General features: G+C 43.8%; 1 protein-coding gene across 1 annotated transcript in view; it reads left to right on the forward strand.

The window, feature by feature from the left end:
* ATP8B4 (ATPase phospholipid transporting 8B4 (putative)) overlaps positions 1-15,283 on the forward strand; it is a 177,257-nt gene that overhangs the window by 97,837 nt on the left and 64,137 nt on the right. The window contains exons 12-14 of the mRNA XM_014579493.3: positions 7,801-8,009; positions 9,441-9,484; positions 11,163-11,328. Coding sequence (XP_014434979.3) covers positions 7,801-8,009; positions 9,441-9,484; positions 11,163-11,328 — 419 coding nt within the window. The remainder of the gene's footprint in view (positions 1-7,800; positions 8,010-9,440; positions 9,485-11,162; positions 11,329-15,283) is intronic.

A 15,283-nucleotide genomic window follows, 5' to 3' on the forward strand; every position in this document is an offset into this window, starting at 1 on the left:
TGACAAATAGCAATGGATTCATCGCCTTTCTGATATATTTGTTGTTCATTTTTTCCTCAGAATGTCCTTGGTGTGCACATTTAATTCTTCTTCCTTAAATGTTGAGGCTTTATGCAAACATTTTTTTAAACCTGATGTCGAACAAGATTATTGAGAGGGCCTTATTCCTTAACTAAGATCCCTGTTTGCACAATTTTTACACTGTTCCAGCTCCTCCTTCAAAAATATGGGAATTAAAATCCTCAATTTATATTATTTGAGGGCTTATCTAATCGTATCAGTGTTTATTCATAAAAACACCATCTTTCGCTTTGCTAATATTAACATTGCAGTTACACAATAGAAAATTAGCAAAATGATCTAAAATAGTTTTATGGCTTCCTCAAATTTCAAATCCATCTTAATAAAGAATAAAAGTGATGCAGTGTTTGTCAGTTGCTGATTATTTCTGCTGGAGTATGGGTTTAAGAGTAGCGTTTATGGTGTTGGAGCTTCTTCTAGTACATTTCTTCATTTTGTCATTGAGAAGTAAAACTTGTGCTTGATAGAGGTATGTACAGTACAGGAAATAAGACTACCATGGCTGACAGGGCCAAAATGTAATGAGGCTCATCAAAATAATGGGTATAGCAGAGAAAAGTTGTGATCTTTTCATATTTCAGTGTTCTTTTTAAATGTCCTGAGAGCTTTCCATTACTTTTTTCACAGTTAAACCATGTCCATTCCCCAGGCCAGCTATGTTGATCTTAAAAAAGTGCAATTTTCTGTTTAAAGCTTTTTGTAATCTTTTGCTTATTATGAGAAAAACATATTGTTTTATCTTTTACAGTTACTTGATTACTTGGCTATGGTGCATGCAGGTCCTTGCCATTAGTGATCAGTGATCTATCTATCTATCTGTCTATCTATCGATCGATCGATCGATCGATCGATTGATCGATAGAAATGGATATGGATATGGATATGGATATGGATATGGATATATATGTCTCCATGCACTTTTAAAGTAAAAAAAAATGGGATAGAGAATAAATGAATGAATGCTACAATGTTCCACATACAACCCCTCTTCTCCCTGCTTTGAATGACAGTCCGAAAACATAAATGCCAAGGTGCGGATAATCTGCTTCCTATAGTGGCTTGCGAACAGGGACTATTAACAGGGAGTTTGGAGAGGGAGTTCTCCAGATAAAGGAGGAAGCTAATACAGGACCCTTGAGGGAAGTGACTGTCTGTAGTGTGTGTTTGCGTGTGTGTTTGGGGTTTTCTTGCTGTGTGCTGAGCTTGTTTTTAGTTGGTTTTTTTTTCTCCTTTCCCTTCCCCCTCCAGTCCACATGGAGTGAGTGCTGTGGCTGGCAGGTGGAAGCTGTGAGCTTTTAATCAGGGTTTGAAATCTAGAAGCCTCTGCTCATTGGTTGAGCCTTAATCAGGAGGAGGGGCTATCAGGCAGTCCAGGGCTTTATAAAGGAGTTAATCAGCGACCAGGGGCTGTTAACAGAGAGTTTGGAGAGTGAGTTGGGAAGGGGAGAGGGAAGGGGGAGAGATACACTTGCCATTCTTTAACATCTTTTCACTACACTCCTCCCCTTCAAGGAGGCATTGAATAGCATCTGAGGAATCTCTCAGAAGGAAGCCAGGTATGGATGGTGATAGGGCTGCTGTTGTTACCTGCACAGCATATGCCATGTTTGTCTTCCTCCCAGAAGACAGAAGGGATTTCATCGGCACTAAGTGCAAGCTGGTCACCATTTTGGAAGAAAAAATTAAAGGACTTGAGGGCCAAGTATTGACCCTACGTTCTATCAGAGAGGATGAAGACTTCCTCGATAGAAGGCAGCGTTTAATCCTGCAGGCACAGCAGGCTGAAGAGCCAGTCAGGGCAGTACAAGTTAAGGAAGAGATCTGGCAGCATGTAACCTCTAAAAGGAGAAGAAGGCCAACTCAGGTATCCCCTATCTCTGTAGAGTTAAGTAACTGCTATCAGGCTCTCTCCACAGGCACTGTGGTGGAGAATGCTCTGGCAGGGACCTCTCAGGGAAGAAATCATAACGGAACACCATCTACCAGAAGGCATGGGATGCGTAGTCCTAGGGATGGGGGTTCCATGCCCACAACCCCCAAAAGAAAAAGATGGGTGGTGGTGGTCGGGGACTCCCTCCTAAGGGGGCCTGAGTCATCCATCTGCCGTCCAGACCTGCAATCTCGAGAAGTGTGCTGCTTACTGGGAGCTCGCATTCAGGATGTGACCCGAGAGTCTTCCCAAAGTGATTAAACCTATGGAGTGCTACCCCTTCCTGCTTCTCTATGTAGGAACTAATGATACGGCCAAGAATGACCTTGAGTGGTTCACAGCAGATTATGTAGTGCTGGGAAGAAGGATCAAGGAATTTGAAGTGCAAGTGGTGTTCTCGTCCATCCTTCCGGTTGAAGGAAAAGGTCTGGGTAAGGATCTTTGAATTGAGGCAGTAAATGCGTGGTTATGCAGGTGGTGTCGGAGAGAGGGCTTTGGTTTCTTCGACCGTAGGACTCTGTTCCAGGCACAAGGATTGTTAGGAAGAGATGGGATCCACCTAACCAAGAGAGGAAAGAGCATCTTCGAGGGAAGGCTTGCAAAACTAGTGAGGAGGACTTTAAACTAGGTTCATTGGGGGATGGTGACCAAAGCCCTGAGATAAATGAGGTAGTCAGACACCAGGAAGAATCACCAGAAGGAACGAGCAACAAAGGAGAACCCCTGATTTGGATGGAAAAGGTAGGGTGATCACCTGGTTATCTAAGGTGTTTTTACACCAATGCGAGAAGCCTGGGAAACAAACAGGAAGAATTAGAAGCCCTGGCCCAGTAGAATAACTATGATTTGATTGGAATAACGGAGACTTGGTGGAATGACTCGCATGACTGGAGCACTGTCATGAAAGGGTATAAACTGTGTGGAGGAGAAAAGGAGGAGGAGTTGCATTGTATGTAAGAGAGCAGTATGATTGCTCAGAGCTCCAGTATATAGAGGAAGAAAAGACTGTAGAGAGTCTATGGGTCTATGATGATGTTGTGGTTGGGGTCTGCTATAGACCACCGGATCAGGTGGATGAGGTAGATGACTCTTTCTTTGGACAACTGAGAGAAGCTTCCAGATTGCAGGCTCTAGTTCTCATGGGCAACTTTAATCACCCTGACATCTGTTGGGAGACCAATACAGCAGTACATAGAAAATCCAGGAAGTTTTTGGAGAATGTTGGGGATAACTTCTTGGTACAAGTGCTGAAGGAACCGACCAGGGGCCATTTGCAGCTTGACCTGCTGCTCACAAACAGGAAGGAACTAGTAGGGGAAGTAGAGGCGAGTGACAACCTGGGAAGCAGTGATCATGAAATGGTAGATTTCAGGATCCTGATCATAGGAAGAAAGGAGAGTAACAAAATACAGACCCTGGACTTCAGAAGAGCAGACTTTGACTCCCTCAGAGAACTAATGGGCAGGATTCCCTGGGATGCTTGCATGAAGGGGAAAGGAGTCCAGGAAAGCTGGCAGTATTTTAAAGAAGCCTTATTGAAGGCACAAGAAGAAACCACCCCAATGCGCAGCAAAAAAAGCAAATATGTTAGGCGACCAGATTGGCTTACGGGGACATCCTTGGTGAGTTTAAACACAAAAAGAAAGCTTACAAGAAGTGGAAACTTGGACAGATGACTAGGGAGGAGTATAAATATATTGCTCAAGAATGCAGGGGAGCAGGGGCGGCTGGTAAGCCTAGGCAAACTAGGCAGTTGCCTAGGGTGCCGCCAGCCCAGGCACCTGATGATTACGTCATGGCCATTGACGGCCGTGCAGGCGGGGACGCCAATCGCGCCTTCCACCTGGGGCACCAGCTGCCGCAGCCGACCTCGGGCCGCTCCTGCAGGGGACTTATCAGGAAGGCGAAAGCGCAGTTGGAATTACAGCTAGCAAGGGATGTGAATTACAGCTAGCAAGGGATAATAAGAAAGGTTTCTACAGGCATGTTAGCAATAAGAGGGTGATCAGAGAGGGTATGGGGCCCTAATTGGATGAGGGAGGTAACCTAGTGGGAGATTGTGGGAAAAGTTGAAGTACTCAATGCTTTCTTTGCCTCTGTTTTCATGGACAAGGTCGGCTCCCAGACAAACGCACTAGGCAACACAGCATGGGAAGGAGGTGGACAGCCGTTGGTGGGGAAAGAACAAGTTAGGAACTATTTAGTAAAGCTAAACATACACAAATCCATTGGCCCAGATTTAATGCATCCGAGGGTACTGAGGGAGTTGGCAAGTGTCATTGCAGAGCCTTTGGCCATTATCTTTGAAAACTCGTGGAGATCGGGAGAGATCCCAGATGATTGGAAAAAGGCAAATGTAGTGCCCATCTTTAAAAAAGGGAAGAAGGACAATCCAGGCAACTACAGATCAGCCAGCCTTACCTCAGCCCCCGGAAAAATCCTGGAGGGGATCCTCAAAGAATCTATTTTGAAACACTTGGAAGAGAGGAAAGTGCTCAGGAACAGTCAGCATGGATTCACGAAGGGCAAGTTGTGCCTGACCAATCTGATTAGCTTCTATGATGAGGTAACTGCCTCTGTGGACATGGGAAAGTCAGTGGATGTGATATACCATGACTTTAGCAAAGCTTTTGATACAGTCTCCCACAATATTGTTGCCAGCAAGTTAAGGGAATATGGATTGGATAAATGGACTGTAAGATGGATAGAAAGCTGGCTAGACTGTTGGGCCCAACGGGTAGTGATCAACAGCTTGATGTCAGGTTGGCAGTTGGTTTCTAGCAGCATGCCCCCCAAGGATCTGTTCTTGGACCAGTTTTGTTCAACAATTTTATTAATGACCTGGATGAGGTCATGGATTGCACCCTCAGCAAGTTCGCAGATAACACTAAGCTAGGGGAGAGGTAGATACTCTAGAGGGCAGGGATAGGGTCTAGAGTGACCTGGATAGTTTAGAGGATTGGGCCAAAAGAAATCTTATGAGGTTCAACAAGCACAAGTGTAGAGTCCTGCACTTGGGACAGAAGAATCCCAAGCATTGTTACAGGCTGGGGACCGAATGGCTAAGTAGCAATTTTGCGGAAAAGGACCTGGGGATTACAGTAGATGAGAAGCTGGATGAATCAACAGTGTGCCCTTGTAGCTAAGAGAGCTAATGGCATATTAGGTTGCATTAGGAGGAGCATTGCCAGCAGATCCAGAGAAGTGATTATTCCCCTTTATTTGGCTCTGGTGAGGCTACATCTAGAATATTGTGTCCAGTTCTGGGCCCCGCACTATAGAAAGGATGTGGACGCATTAGAGAGGGTCCAGCGGAAGGTGACCAAAATGATTATGGGGCTGGAGCGCATGACCTATGAGGAGAGACTGAAGGATTTGGGTTTGTTTAGTCTGCAGAAGAGAAGCGTGAGGGGGGATTGGATAGCAGCCCTTCGACTTCCTGAAGAAAGATTCCAAAGAAGATGGAGAGAGGCTGTTCTCAGTAGTGACAGATGGCAGAACAAGGAGCAGTGGTCTCAAGTTACAGTGGGAGAGGTCTAGACTGGATATTAGGAAAAACTATTTCACTAGGATAGTGGTGAAGCACTGAAATGGGTTACCTAGGGAGGTGATGGAATCTCTATCCCTAGAGGTTTTTAAGTCTCGGCTTGACAAAACCTTGGCTGGGTTGATTTAGTTGGGATTGGTCCTGCATTGGGCAGGGGGCTGGACCTGATAACCTCCTGAGGTCTCTTCCAGCTCTATGATTCTGTGATCTGGCTGTAGTAGATCTCACCACAAATTGCTTATGGTATTTTGGACCAGTGGTAAGAACAAGCTATTTGCAAGGTATTTCCTACTGACTCAATTTAGAGTTTTAAGATTTTTTTTATCGAATTATGAAGTCTGAAGCACAACCAGTTCCTAACTTAGAATATCAATAAATAAGTTTTCATGGCTTTACATAGACATTAAGGGTATGTCTAAACTACATGGCTCCGTCGATGGAGCCATGTAGATTTGTTGTTTTGGCAAAGGCAAATGAAGCCGCGATTTAAATGATCGCGGCTTCATTTACATTTACATGGCTGCCGCGCTGAGCCGACAAACAGCTGATCAGCTGTTTGTCCACTCAGCACGCTAGTCTGGACGCTCCCCTGCCGACATCAAAGCCCTTTGTCGGCAGCCCCGGTAAACCTCGTCCCACGAGGAATAACGGGGCTGCCGACAAAGGGCTTTGATGTCGGCAGGGGAGCGTCCAGACTAGCGCGCTGAGCGGACAAACAGCTGATCAGCTGTTTGTCGGCTCAGCGCGGCAGCCATGTAAATGTAAATGAAGCCGCGATCATTTAAATCGCGGCTTAATTTGCCTTTGCCTATGTGTCTAATCTACATGCTTCTGACGACAGAGGCATGTAGTCTAGACACAGCCTAAGTGTGTGTGCTGTGCCCTTAAACATGTACATGCTATATGCAAATACATCAGCACCGACAACTGTCTTATTGAAAAAGATTATAATGCTTAAAAACCCTTGTAAGAGGCTAAAAATGATTTATTTGTATGCAAGCATTTAATATAAAATTTAAAATATATTTAATTTACTGTAATCTGTGGAAAAGAGATTACATTGCACACCCTTAGAGATTTAAAATGTTCCATTTATCCAGACCAGCACTTCCATCTTATCTTATATCACCTTGCACCTATGCCTCCTCCCACGACTAGGGCAGTCCAGAGTCTTTCACTCCTTCCCTTCTCTGCTGGCACTCCCATTAAAAAGTGACTATTACTGCCACTGATGGTGATACTTGCAATGGCCCTTAGGAACTCACTTGAGACTACTCACTCATTTATATAGATTACTAAAGAGTTTGGCTTTTTGTATACCTATCTGCAAAGTAGTACATGAAGTTTTGATATTTTGGAGGCTGGGGACAGGGCTGTAGTACACTGTGCTATGGCTATCTTCATCTTGTAATAGCACCAATAAAAGGCAGTGGAATCCATAGAGCAGCCTAATGTGCAATGAATTCCAGTTTGCCCCCCAACTCTTGACAAGATCGGGGGGAAATAGAACATTGTAGATCAGTTTTATATCTGCAACAATCTGTAACTGTATACATTAACAGACATCCCAGTTGTCAGCTGACCTCATGAAGATAGTTTTGTAGACCCCATGATCTTTATCTCTAAAAATGCAGGCCTCCGCCCAATAAGGGAAAACATAACTTCACTCATTCGTGGAGTATTAACCTGAAAAGACTTAGTATATGTTAATTTAGACAGTCCGTATTTTATTCTCTCTTGGTAATGTCATATCAAGTTTTTTAACATAGTTTTACATAAACTATAAACTTAAAAAACAACAAATGGTCTGGTAGCACTTTATAGACTAACAAAACATGTAGATGGTATCATGAACTTTCATGGCCACAGCCCACTTCTTCAGATGACCAGTGTTTTGAATTCATCTGAAGAAGTGGGCTATGCTCATGAAAGCTCATGATACCATCTACATGTTTTGTTAGTCTATAAGTTTATCCTGTATGTAACTCGCCTACCCCCTGAAGCTTATAAACTATAAACTTTGCATAATGTTTTTAATGGCATCATTCTTACCACGTATGAAACTTCACAGAGGAATTAAAGTTTGAGATATTATTGTATAGAGTAGTGTAATGTTCACTTTGTATAGCTCTTTTGCTCTGAATTGTAAAGACTAGTTTGATTGAAGGCCTACATTTGATATATTTTCATTCAAAAGATTTTATGATTCTGAAAAGTGTTTTTGTGTCTTTTTTTTTTTAAGTGTGGAAGTGATTCGACTTGGACACAGCCACTTCATAAATTGTGATCTTAAAATGTATTATCCCAAAAAAGACACACCTGCTGAAGTTCGGACTACCACACTCAATGAAGAGTTAGGACAAATTGAATATATTTTCTCAGACAAAACTGGAACAATCACTCAGAACATAATGACTTTTAACAAATGCTCCATTAACGGAAAAACATATGGTATGTCAGTTCTTATTAATATTTTGCCAGTAAAGTTTACTTCTAATTTTGATGTTGAGTTTAGCTCATTTCCTGATTATTAAGTACATTTGTTCCTTATGAGACTTATCCAACTTCTCTTGTAGTCCATGTAGAAACTCTGAACAACTTCAGTACGTTTGGGATCAGGTTCTATATAAGAGAAACAGGTTTTGATGTTGTTGTGGTTGCTTAAATATGTAAGTATGGGTTTAGAGGTACCATGTCCATCTTCTGATAGTCGAGGATTTAATGCAGGATTAAAGAATGGAGATAACACAAATAGTCATTACACTGTATATATAAATTAAATGTAGGGGGCTTTTTCATGAACTTTCAGGGCACATTGTAACCTTCAGTGATTTATTGAAATCTTCCTAAAACTGAGTAATATTTTAAAAAATGCATATTCATGATACTACTTGTAAAGTCTGAGAAATCTTCTTTATAATATAATTATTTTGTAATAATGTCCAGTGTTAGAAAATGATTGATTGCCTAGCACCTAGCAGTTACTGGGCAAATTATCCCACATCTCTACAAATAGAATGAAATCATGCCCTGCCACAGGCTTAATACCTAGTATTTCAAGTGTCTATTTTACAACATTTGTGTAACCTTAACACCTGTTCCCTAGGGAATAGCTTGAGACCAGTGAACTCCTTTTCAGTTGTAATTTAAGTCAAGATTTCACATCTTCAGAGGTGAAAAAGCTACTCCAATACTTAACTTTCAGATTAAAAGACACTGAATAATTTAAGGTGAAAGGCTGATATGTATTACTTGACTTTTACACTAGTAAATACAGGTATAATATAAAAAACATGGTATTAAAATCATATAGTGTAAAGTGATCATTCTTTAAAAGCCTGCCAACTGTCTTAGAGAATGTTAGACTACTAATATAACTACATTAATATGTACTAGTATTCTAGGTAATCTCTATAGCAAATATAGAGAAGTTTAGGTAATACTGCAAATATGGTTATTTTTGCAGCAAGTGAATATTTTTATGTCTCAATTACTTAATAAATGCTGTATAAAACTTCAGGGCCTGATCCTGCAAATATGCAACAAATATCTTTACTTTAGAATAGTTCCATAGACTAGTATGGGGTTACTCATGTGAACTAAGTAGATTCTTATGCATAAATGATTGCAGAATCAGGCCCTACACAATCAAAATAAGTACAATAGCCGGAGAAAAAAAATACCATGAACAATAGAATGGAAACATTTACTTTATTATAATATTGGCTGTATCATAATCCATTGCAATATTATATATTTTTGAATGCTTTTGTCTTTGCCATTTACCTTAATAGTCTAAAAAAAATTAAAAAGTTACTTCATAAAATGCTAAAACTGGAATTAAATGTCTTTTTGTGCGTTAATTAACTTTGTATTTTGTAGGTGATGTATATGATGAGTTGGGCAGGAAAACAGAAGTTAATGAGGTATAGATATGACCACGTTACTAAATATTTAATATTTATAATATGGCTTATTTCATCATTAAAATATTTTCAATAGATCATTAATTTTCAATAAATCACTAATTTCTCCTGAACTTGAAACATCCTATAGAATAACATATAGTAAGTCATAGGCAAGATGAAAAACTGAATTTTCTTTTCCCTCTAAGGCCTGGTTTACACTACAGAATAAGGTCAAATTAAGATACTCAACTTCAGTTACATTAATTGTGTAGCTTAAGTCAAAGATCTAAACTCAAATTTTGGTGCTGTCCACGCTGCGGGAAGTCGAAGGGAACAAACTCTCCCTTTGCCTTCTCTTACTCCTCATAGAAGCTGGACTACTGGCATCGATGGGAGTGCCGCTCTCAGTTCAAATTAGCGTGTCTTCACTAAATCCGCTAATTGGATCCTCAGAAGATCGACTGTGGCTGCTTCGATCTTATCTGTAGTGTAGACATGACCAAAGAGTTTGTTTACATTTAAAAATTTATCAGAATAGCTATTCTGGAATAATTATGCCATGTGAGAATCTGTATGCACACTCTTATTTTCCAATAGCTATTTTGGTGAACTTCGAAGTGTAGACATATCCTTACATGCAGACTCACAGACAGGAATGAGCAAAGGAGACAACTGCCCCTAGGGCCCAGCAATACAAAAAGTCCCAGATCCCCTGGCCACCACTGCTGCTACTGCAGCACCAGCCGGAGTCCTGCACCCTTTAAATTGCTGCCAGATAGTCGCACAGCACTAAGGGCTGCCTGGGGGAGGCATGGCTCTGAGAGCTGCCTGGCCTTAGCCCTACCACTTCCACCCAAGGCCCCACCCCTTCCAGGTTCGTGGAGCAGAGTTCCCCCTGCCTTGTTCAGGGGCCTGGCAAGGGGCCCAGTTGCTTACATCTTCCTTTAGGACTCTTTAAGAAGTACTGTTTAAGGTAATTTAAAGCACTTAATGTTTTTATGTAACAATCACCATTCTTTATCTTAAGTTGAGGAGTTGTTTGTTGGGCTGGCTGAAAGAAGAGAGTGATACTTGATGGCTTGTGGGGAGAGGTGAGAGATGTAAAACTACCTGAAACAAGGCCAGCATGGTGGCTGCCTCATCACCCAGGAATGAAGGATTTTAAAAGATCATCCTGGGACCCTCCCCTCTTATTCACAGAGCAGGATTAGTAGCACTCACCCTCTCTCCTTATTCTGGTGGTAATTATACCAGGTTGTTGGTCAGATCTGCTATGGGCATTTCCCTAGCCTCCCTGTCGAAGGGGGCTGGGAAGGAATTTTTTCCTTTCCACCATATTGGCTCAGGTGCAGTTGGGTTTTTTTCCACCTTCCTCATAGCAAGTTTGGGTGTGCCCTGTTCATGCAGAAGATGATGGGCGGTAGGCCACATGTTGCAACTCATTATTTAAGTGTATAGCAGATGTTCATTCCAGGTACTCCAGAGAAGAAGGCCTACAGTAATGGACCATTGTCTGTGAGAACAAAAAGTTCATTACAAATGCAAAATCCAGATATGTAATACCATTAAATTAAATTATGCCATTTCACTTTGTGTGGGTTTCTAATATTGTCTCTTAATACCAAAACAGCAAAATGAAAGGACCTCAACTATTTAAAATCTTTACTCTTTAAAAAAATTTTTTTTTCTCTTGCAGAAAACAGTGCCAGTGGATTTTTCATTTAACCCTCTAGCAGATAAAAAATTCCAGTTTTATGATCACAGCCTGCTTGAATCCATTAAATTAGAAGACCCAATGGTATATGAATTCTTTAGATTGCTTTCCCTCTGCCATACAGTCATGCCTGAAGAAAAAAAATCAGGTAAACTATTGAAAAACTTAGTTATAAAAAAGCTATTCTAACTACAGTAAAACCTGTGTTATCCAGCACGCTCGGGGATTAGAGCATTCCAGTTATCTAAAAATTCTGGTTATCTGAGGGTCCCATCAACCTAGGAAAAACCAATGGACAATAATAGTAAAACTCGAGTTTTTAATATTGGTAGTTTTGTAGCGTGAGGCAGTTGGTCTCACATTTCTATTTTGAGTTAAAGATGATTAGTACATCTTAAATAAAAAATTGTTAAACCAATAATGGTAAACCAAGACAGGCCTGTGCACCTGAAGATGCGACAGTATTGTGGCTGGGGGCAATGCTGGTTAACAAAGTTTTCTGGTTAACAGAGTGCTGGATAACAAAGCTTTCACTGTATTTGGTTCGTATACAACTTTTCTAACTTAAGAATGTATAGGTTAAGGCCAAAGTTTTAAAGAGAGAAGTGAGCCATTAGGTGCAGATTTTACATCCTTAAAACTCTGTATTTGGGCACAATGTTGGATGTTTCTGAGCTCAAATTAAGTGACGGTACATTCAAATATTAGCTGAACGAACAAATAATTGATTTTTATGTTCTTTGACACATTCAAATACTTTTTCATGATTGAAATTGTCTGGTTTCCACATATGAATATACTGTTTGTATTGTCTTTCTTATTATACCAGTCCGTAATTTAGTTCAAGCGTTTAAACATGGGTAGGTACTATTGCACATAAATTCATGTGCAAAATTAGAACTCAGGCGGATCTTTATTAAAAGTCTTCCCACAAAGGAGAAGAAAGAATAATTATTCCCTCTCTTTGGAGTATTGCATAGATTTATTTTTGTTGAGCCTGTTAGTACTGATTTGGATATTTTTACAAGTGGAATATATGGTACATATCTTGGATGTGCCAATTAGCTCATGTGTTTGAGAACAAATTGTGTATAATACTTGGCCTGGTACTGTTCACAATATCTTCAACTGCAAAGTGATACAACTCTGAAATGGAAAATTAGGAAGCCTCTGAATGTGGTTGACTCGTGCCATGTGTTGTTCATGAAGAGATGCTAGTCTTACTATAATTCCTCATTTTTGTAAAAAATCCCCATCACGATACCAGTACAGGCAGTCCCCGGGTTACGTACAAGATAGGGACTGTAGGTTTGTTCTTAAGTTGAATCTGTATGTAAGTCGGAACTGGCGTCCAGATTCAGCCGCTGCTGAAACTGATCAGTTTCAACAGCGGCTGAATCTGGACGCCAGTTCTGACTTACATACAGATTCAACTTAAGAACCCCAGGCATCCCCAAGTCAGCTGCTGCTGAAACTGATCAGCGGCTGATTCCAGGAAGCCCGGGGCAGGGGCTTCCTGTAGTCAGCCACTGGTCAGTTTCAGCAGCGGCTGACTTGGGGACGCCTGGGGCAAAGCAGCTGGGGTGCTGCTGGGTTGGTCCAGTAGCGCCGCCGCTCCTCGGCGCTACTGGACCAACCCAGCAGCACCCAAGCTGCTCTGCCCCAGGCGTCCTGATTCAGCCGCTGCTGAAACTGACCAGCAGTGGCTGAATCCGGACGCCTGGGGCAGAGCAGCTGGGGTGCTGCCCAGTTGGGCAGCCTAGAGCGGCGCTACGGGACCAACTGGCAGCGCCCCAGCTGCTGTACCACAGCTGTCAGGAGCAAAGCCGCGGAGCACGGGGGCAGCGGGACAGCCCGGACGCGCAATGGCTGTCCTGCTGCACTCGGGCTCCGTGGCTTTGCTCTGCTTTGCTCCCCGTCCCCCTGGTCTGCAGACCAGGGGGACGGGGAGCAAAGTGGCGGAACACGCGGGCAGCGGACAGCCCAGACGCGTATGGGCTGTCCGCTGTCTGCGTGCTCCGCGGCTTGGCTCTGCTTTGCCCCCCGTCCCCCTAGTCCCCCCGGTCCCCCCGTCCTCCCGTCCCCCTGCCCCCTGGGGGGGCAAAGCAGAGCCAAGCCGCGGAGCACGCGGACAGCTGACAGCCCAGGCGCGTCTGGGCTGTCAGCTGACCGCGCGCTCCGTGGCTTGGCTCTGCTTTGCTCTGCTTTGCCCCCCCGTTCCCCTGGTCTGCAGACCAGGGGGGCGGGGGGGCAAAGCAGAGCAAAGCAGAGCCAAGCCGCGGAGCACGTGGGCAGCGGACAGCCCTGTCCGCTGCCCGCGTGTTCCGCCGCTTTGCTTCCTCTCCCTGGTCTGCTGGAGACCCTAACCCTAACCCTAACCCTAACCCTAACCCTCTCCCTGGTCTGCGGATCCGCGTAACTCGGGGACTGCCTGTATTGGGAATATTGGGTGGTCTGCTGCATCACAGTCCCCCTTTCAGGATAAAGATTAATTATCTTCATAATGTTGTATTGCCCTGTTGCATGCTCATTCTATACTGATGGCTTCATTCGAAATAACCCTTACTCCTAAAAAAATGAGGTTTAAGGGTTATTTCGAAAGAAGGGGTTTCTTTCAAAATAACTGCATCTACACAGCGTTTTTTATTTCGAAATAGCAGCCAGATGCAATTATGCAAATGAAGCGTGGGAAATTCAAATCTGCGCTTCATTTGCGATTTCACTTGGCTGCATTTGCATTCCTCTCTCAAAAGAGGAATGCAGTGTAGACATACCCCTATGGTATTGCACTCTTTAGAACCAATCATACCGGCTACATCTACACTGCAGAGTTTTTGTGCAAAAATGGCCATTTTTGTGCAAAAACTTACGGAGCGTCCACACTACAAGCACATTTTTGCACAAAAAAATTACAGTAGATAGTTAGAAGACAGGGCTTTTTGCACAAGAGTTATTCCTGTTTCTACAAGAAATAAGCCTTTTTGTGCAAGAGCTCTTGCGCAAAAAGACGTGTGTGGATGAATCTCACCTGCACCACCGGTACCATTGGTACCAGGGCAAGTGGCACCGAAACTGATGCACCACTTCGGAGATAAGGGCCACTCAGAGCCATCGGCGCAGACCCTGTGTAAGGCGGTACCGGGGCTGTGTACCGACACCTCTTCAGTACCAATGGCAACCAAGACTTGCCATGACAACTCCGCACCACAGTGTACACAGGTGACTGCACTGTTGGTACTGGTGTTTCTTCCACCATGTTCTTTGACCACATATCAGGAGCTCAAAGTTATGTCAGTAGTCCACTTTTTGGGCCATGCCTATTGTAGAGGGAACCAGGCTGGCTTGCTACACCCTCAAGTTCAGCTCTACCGTTTTTGAGCGAGGATGAAGATGATGAAGAAATCTCTTTCTCTCCTCACCATTCTCCACGCAAACCCACCTTGCAGTTACAGTGGCAGCAGCAATAGGACAAAGCCCAGATTGGCAGCTTTTTCCATGGTTCCCACCATGGGTGGTTGGTGAAGGCAGGGCTGGGGGAGGCAAACCTCCAGCTCTGCCCCTTATGCAGAGGCCCCACCTATTCCCTGCCTCACATGGAGAGGCTGGATAGTGCACTGCCCATGCATTCCCCTTTCCCAACCATGGGGAGGGGAGCGGGCAGGTGTGCACTCGCTCCAGTCTTCGAGGGGGGGCAAAGGGTGCATGGCATGACCTCAGCCTTCCCAGCCCCAGAGGAGGGCATGCCGCATAGCCTGGTCTGGCCTGATCCAGCCCAGCCTCACCGTTCCAGTCCCGGAGCATTGGGGGAGGGAGGAAAGTGCACCATGTGGCATGGCCCAACCTCTCCAGCCCTAGAGCACAGTGGGATGGAGGAGGGTGTGCCGCACCAGGCGGCATGGTCCAGCCTCTCCAGCCTTGAGGAGGGCGGAGGGTGCACAGTGTGGCCCCAGCCTCCTCAGCCCCAGAGCACCGGTAGGGTGAATGCTGGGGGCAGCAATGCTCTACACCCAGAACACCTACAACAGGTGTTCTGGGGGCGGAGTGTTGGCGAGGCTATGCTTGACAGTTTAGAAAGGCAAAGCCTTCCTGCACATAATATACTG

Source organism: Pelodiscus sinensis, chromosome 14 (assembly GCF_049634645.1).
Source record: "Pelodiscus sinensis isolate JC-2024 chromosome 14, ASM4963464v1, whole genome shotgun sequence".
Taxonomy (NCBI): Eukaryota; Metazoa; Chordata; order Testudines; family Trionychidae; genus Pelodiscus; species Pelodiscus sinensis.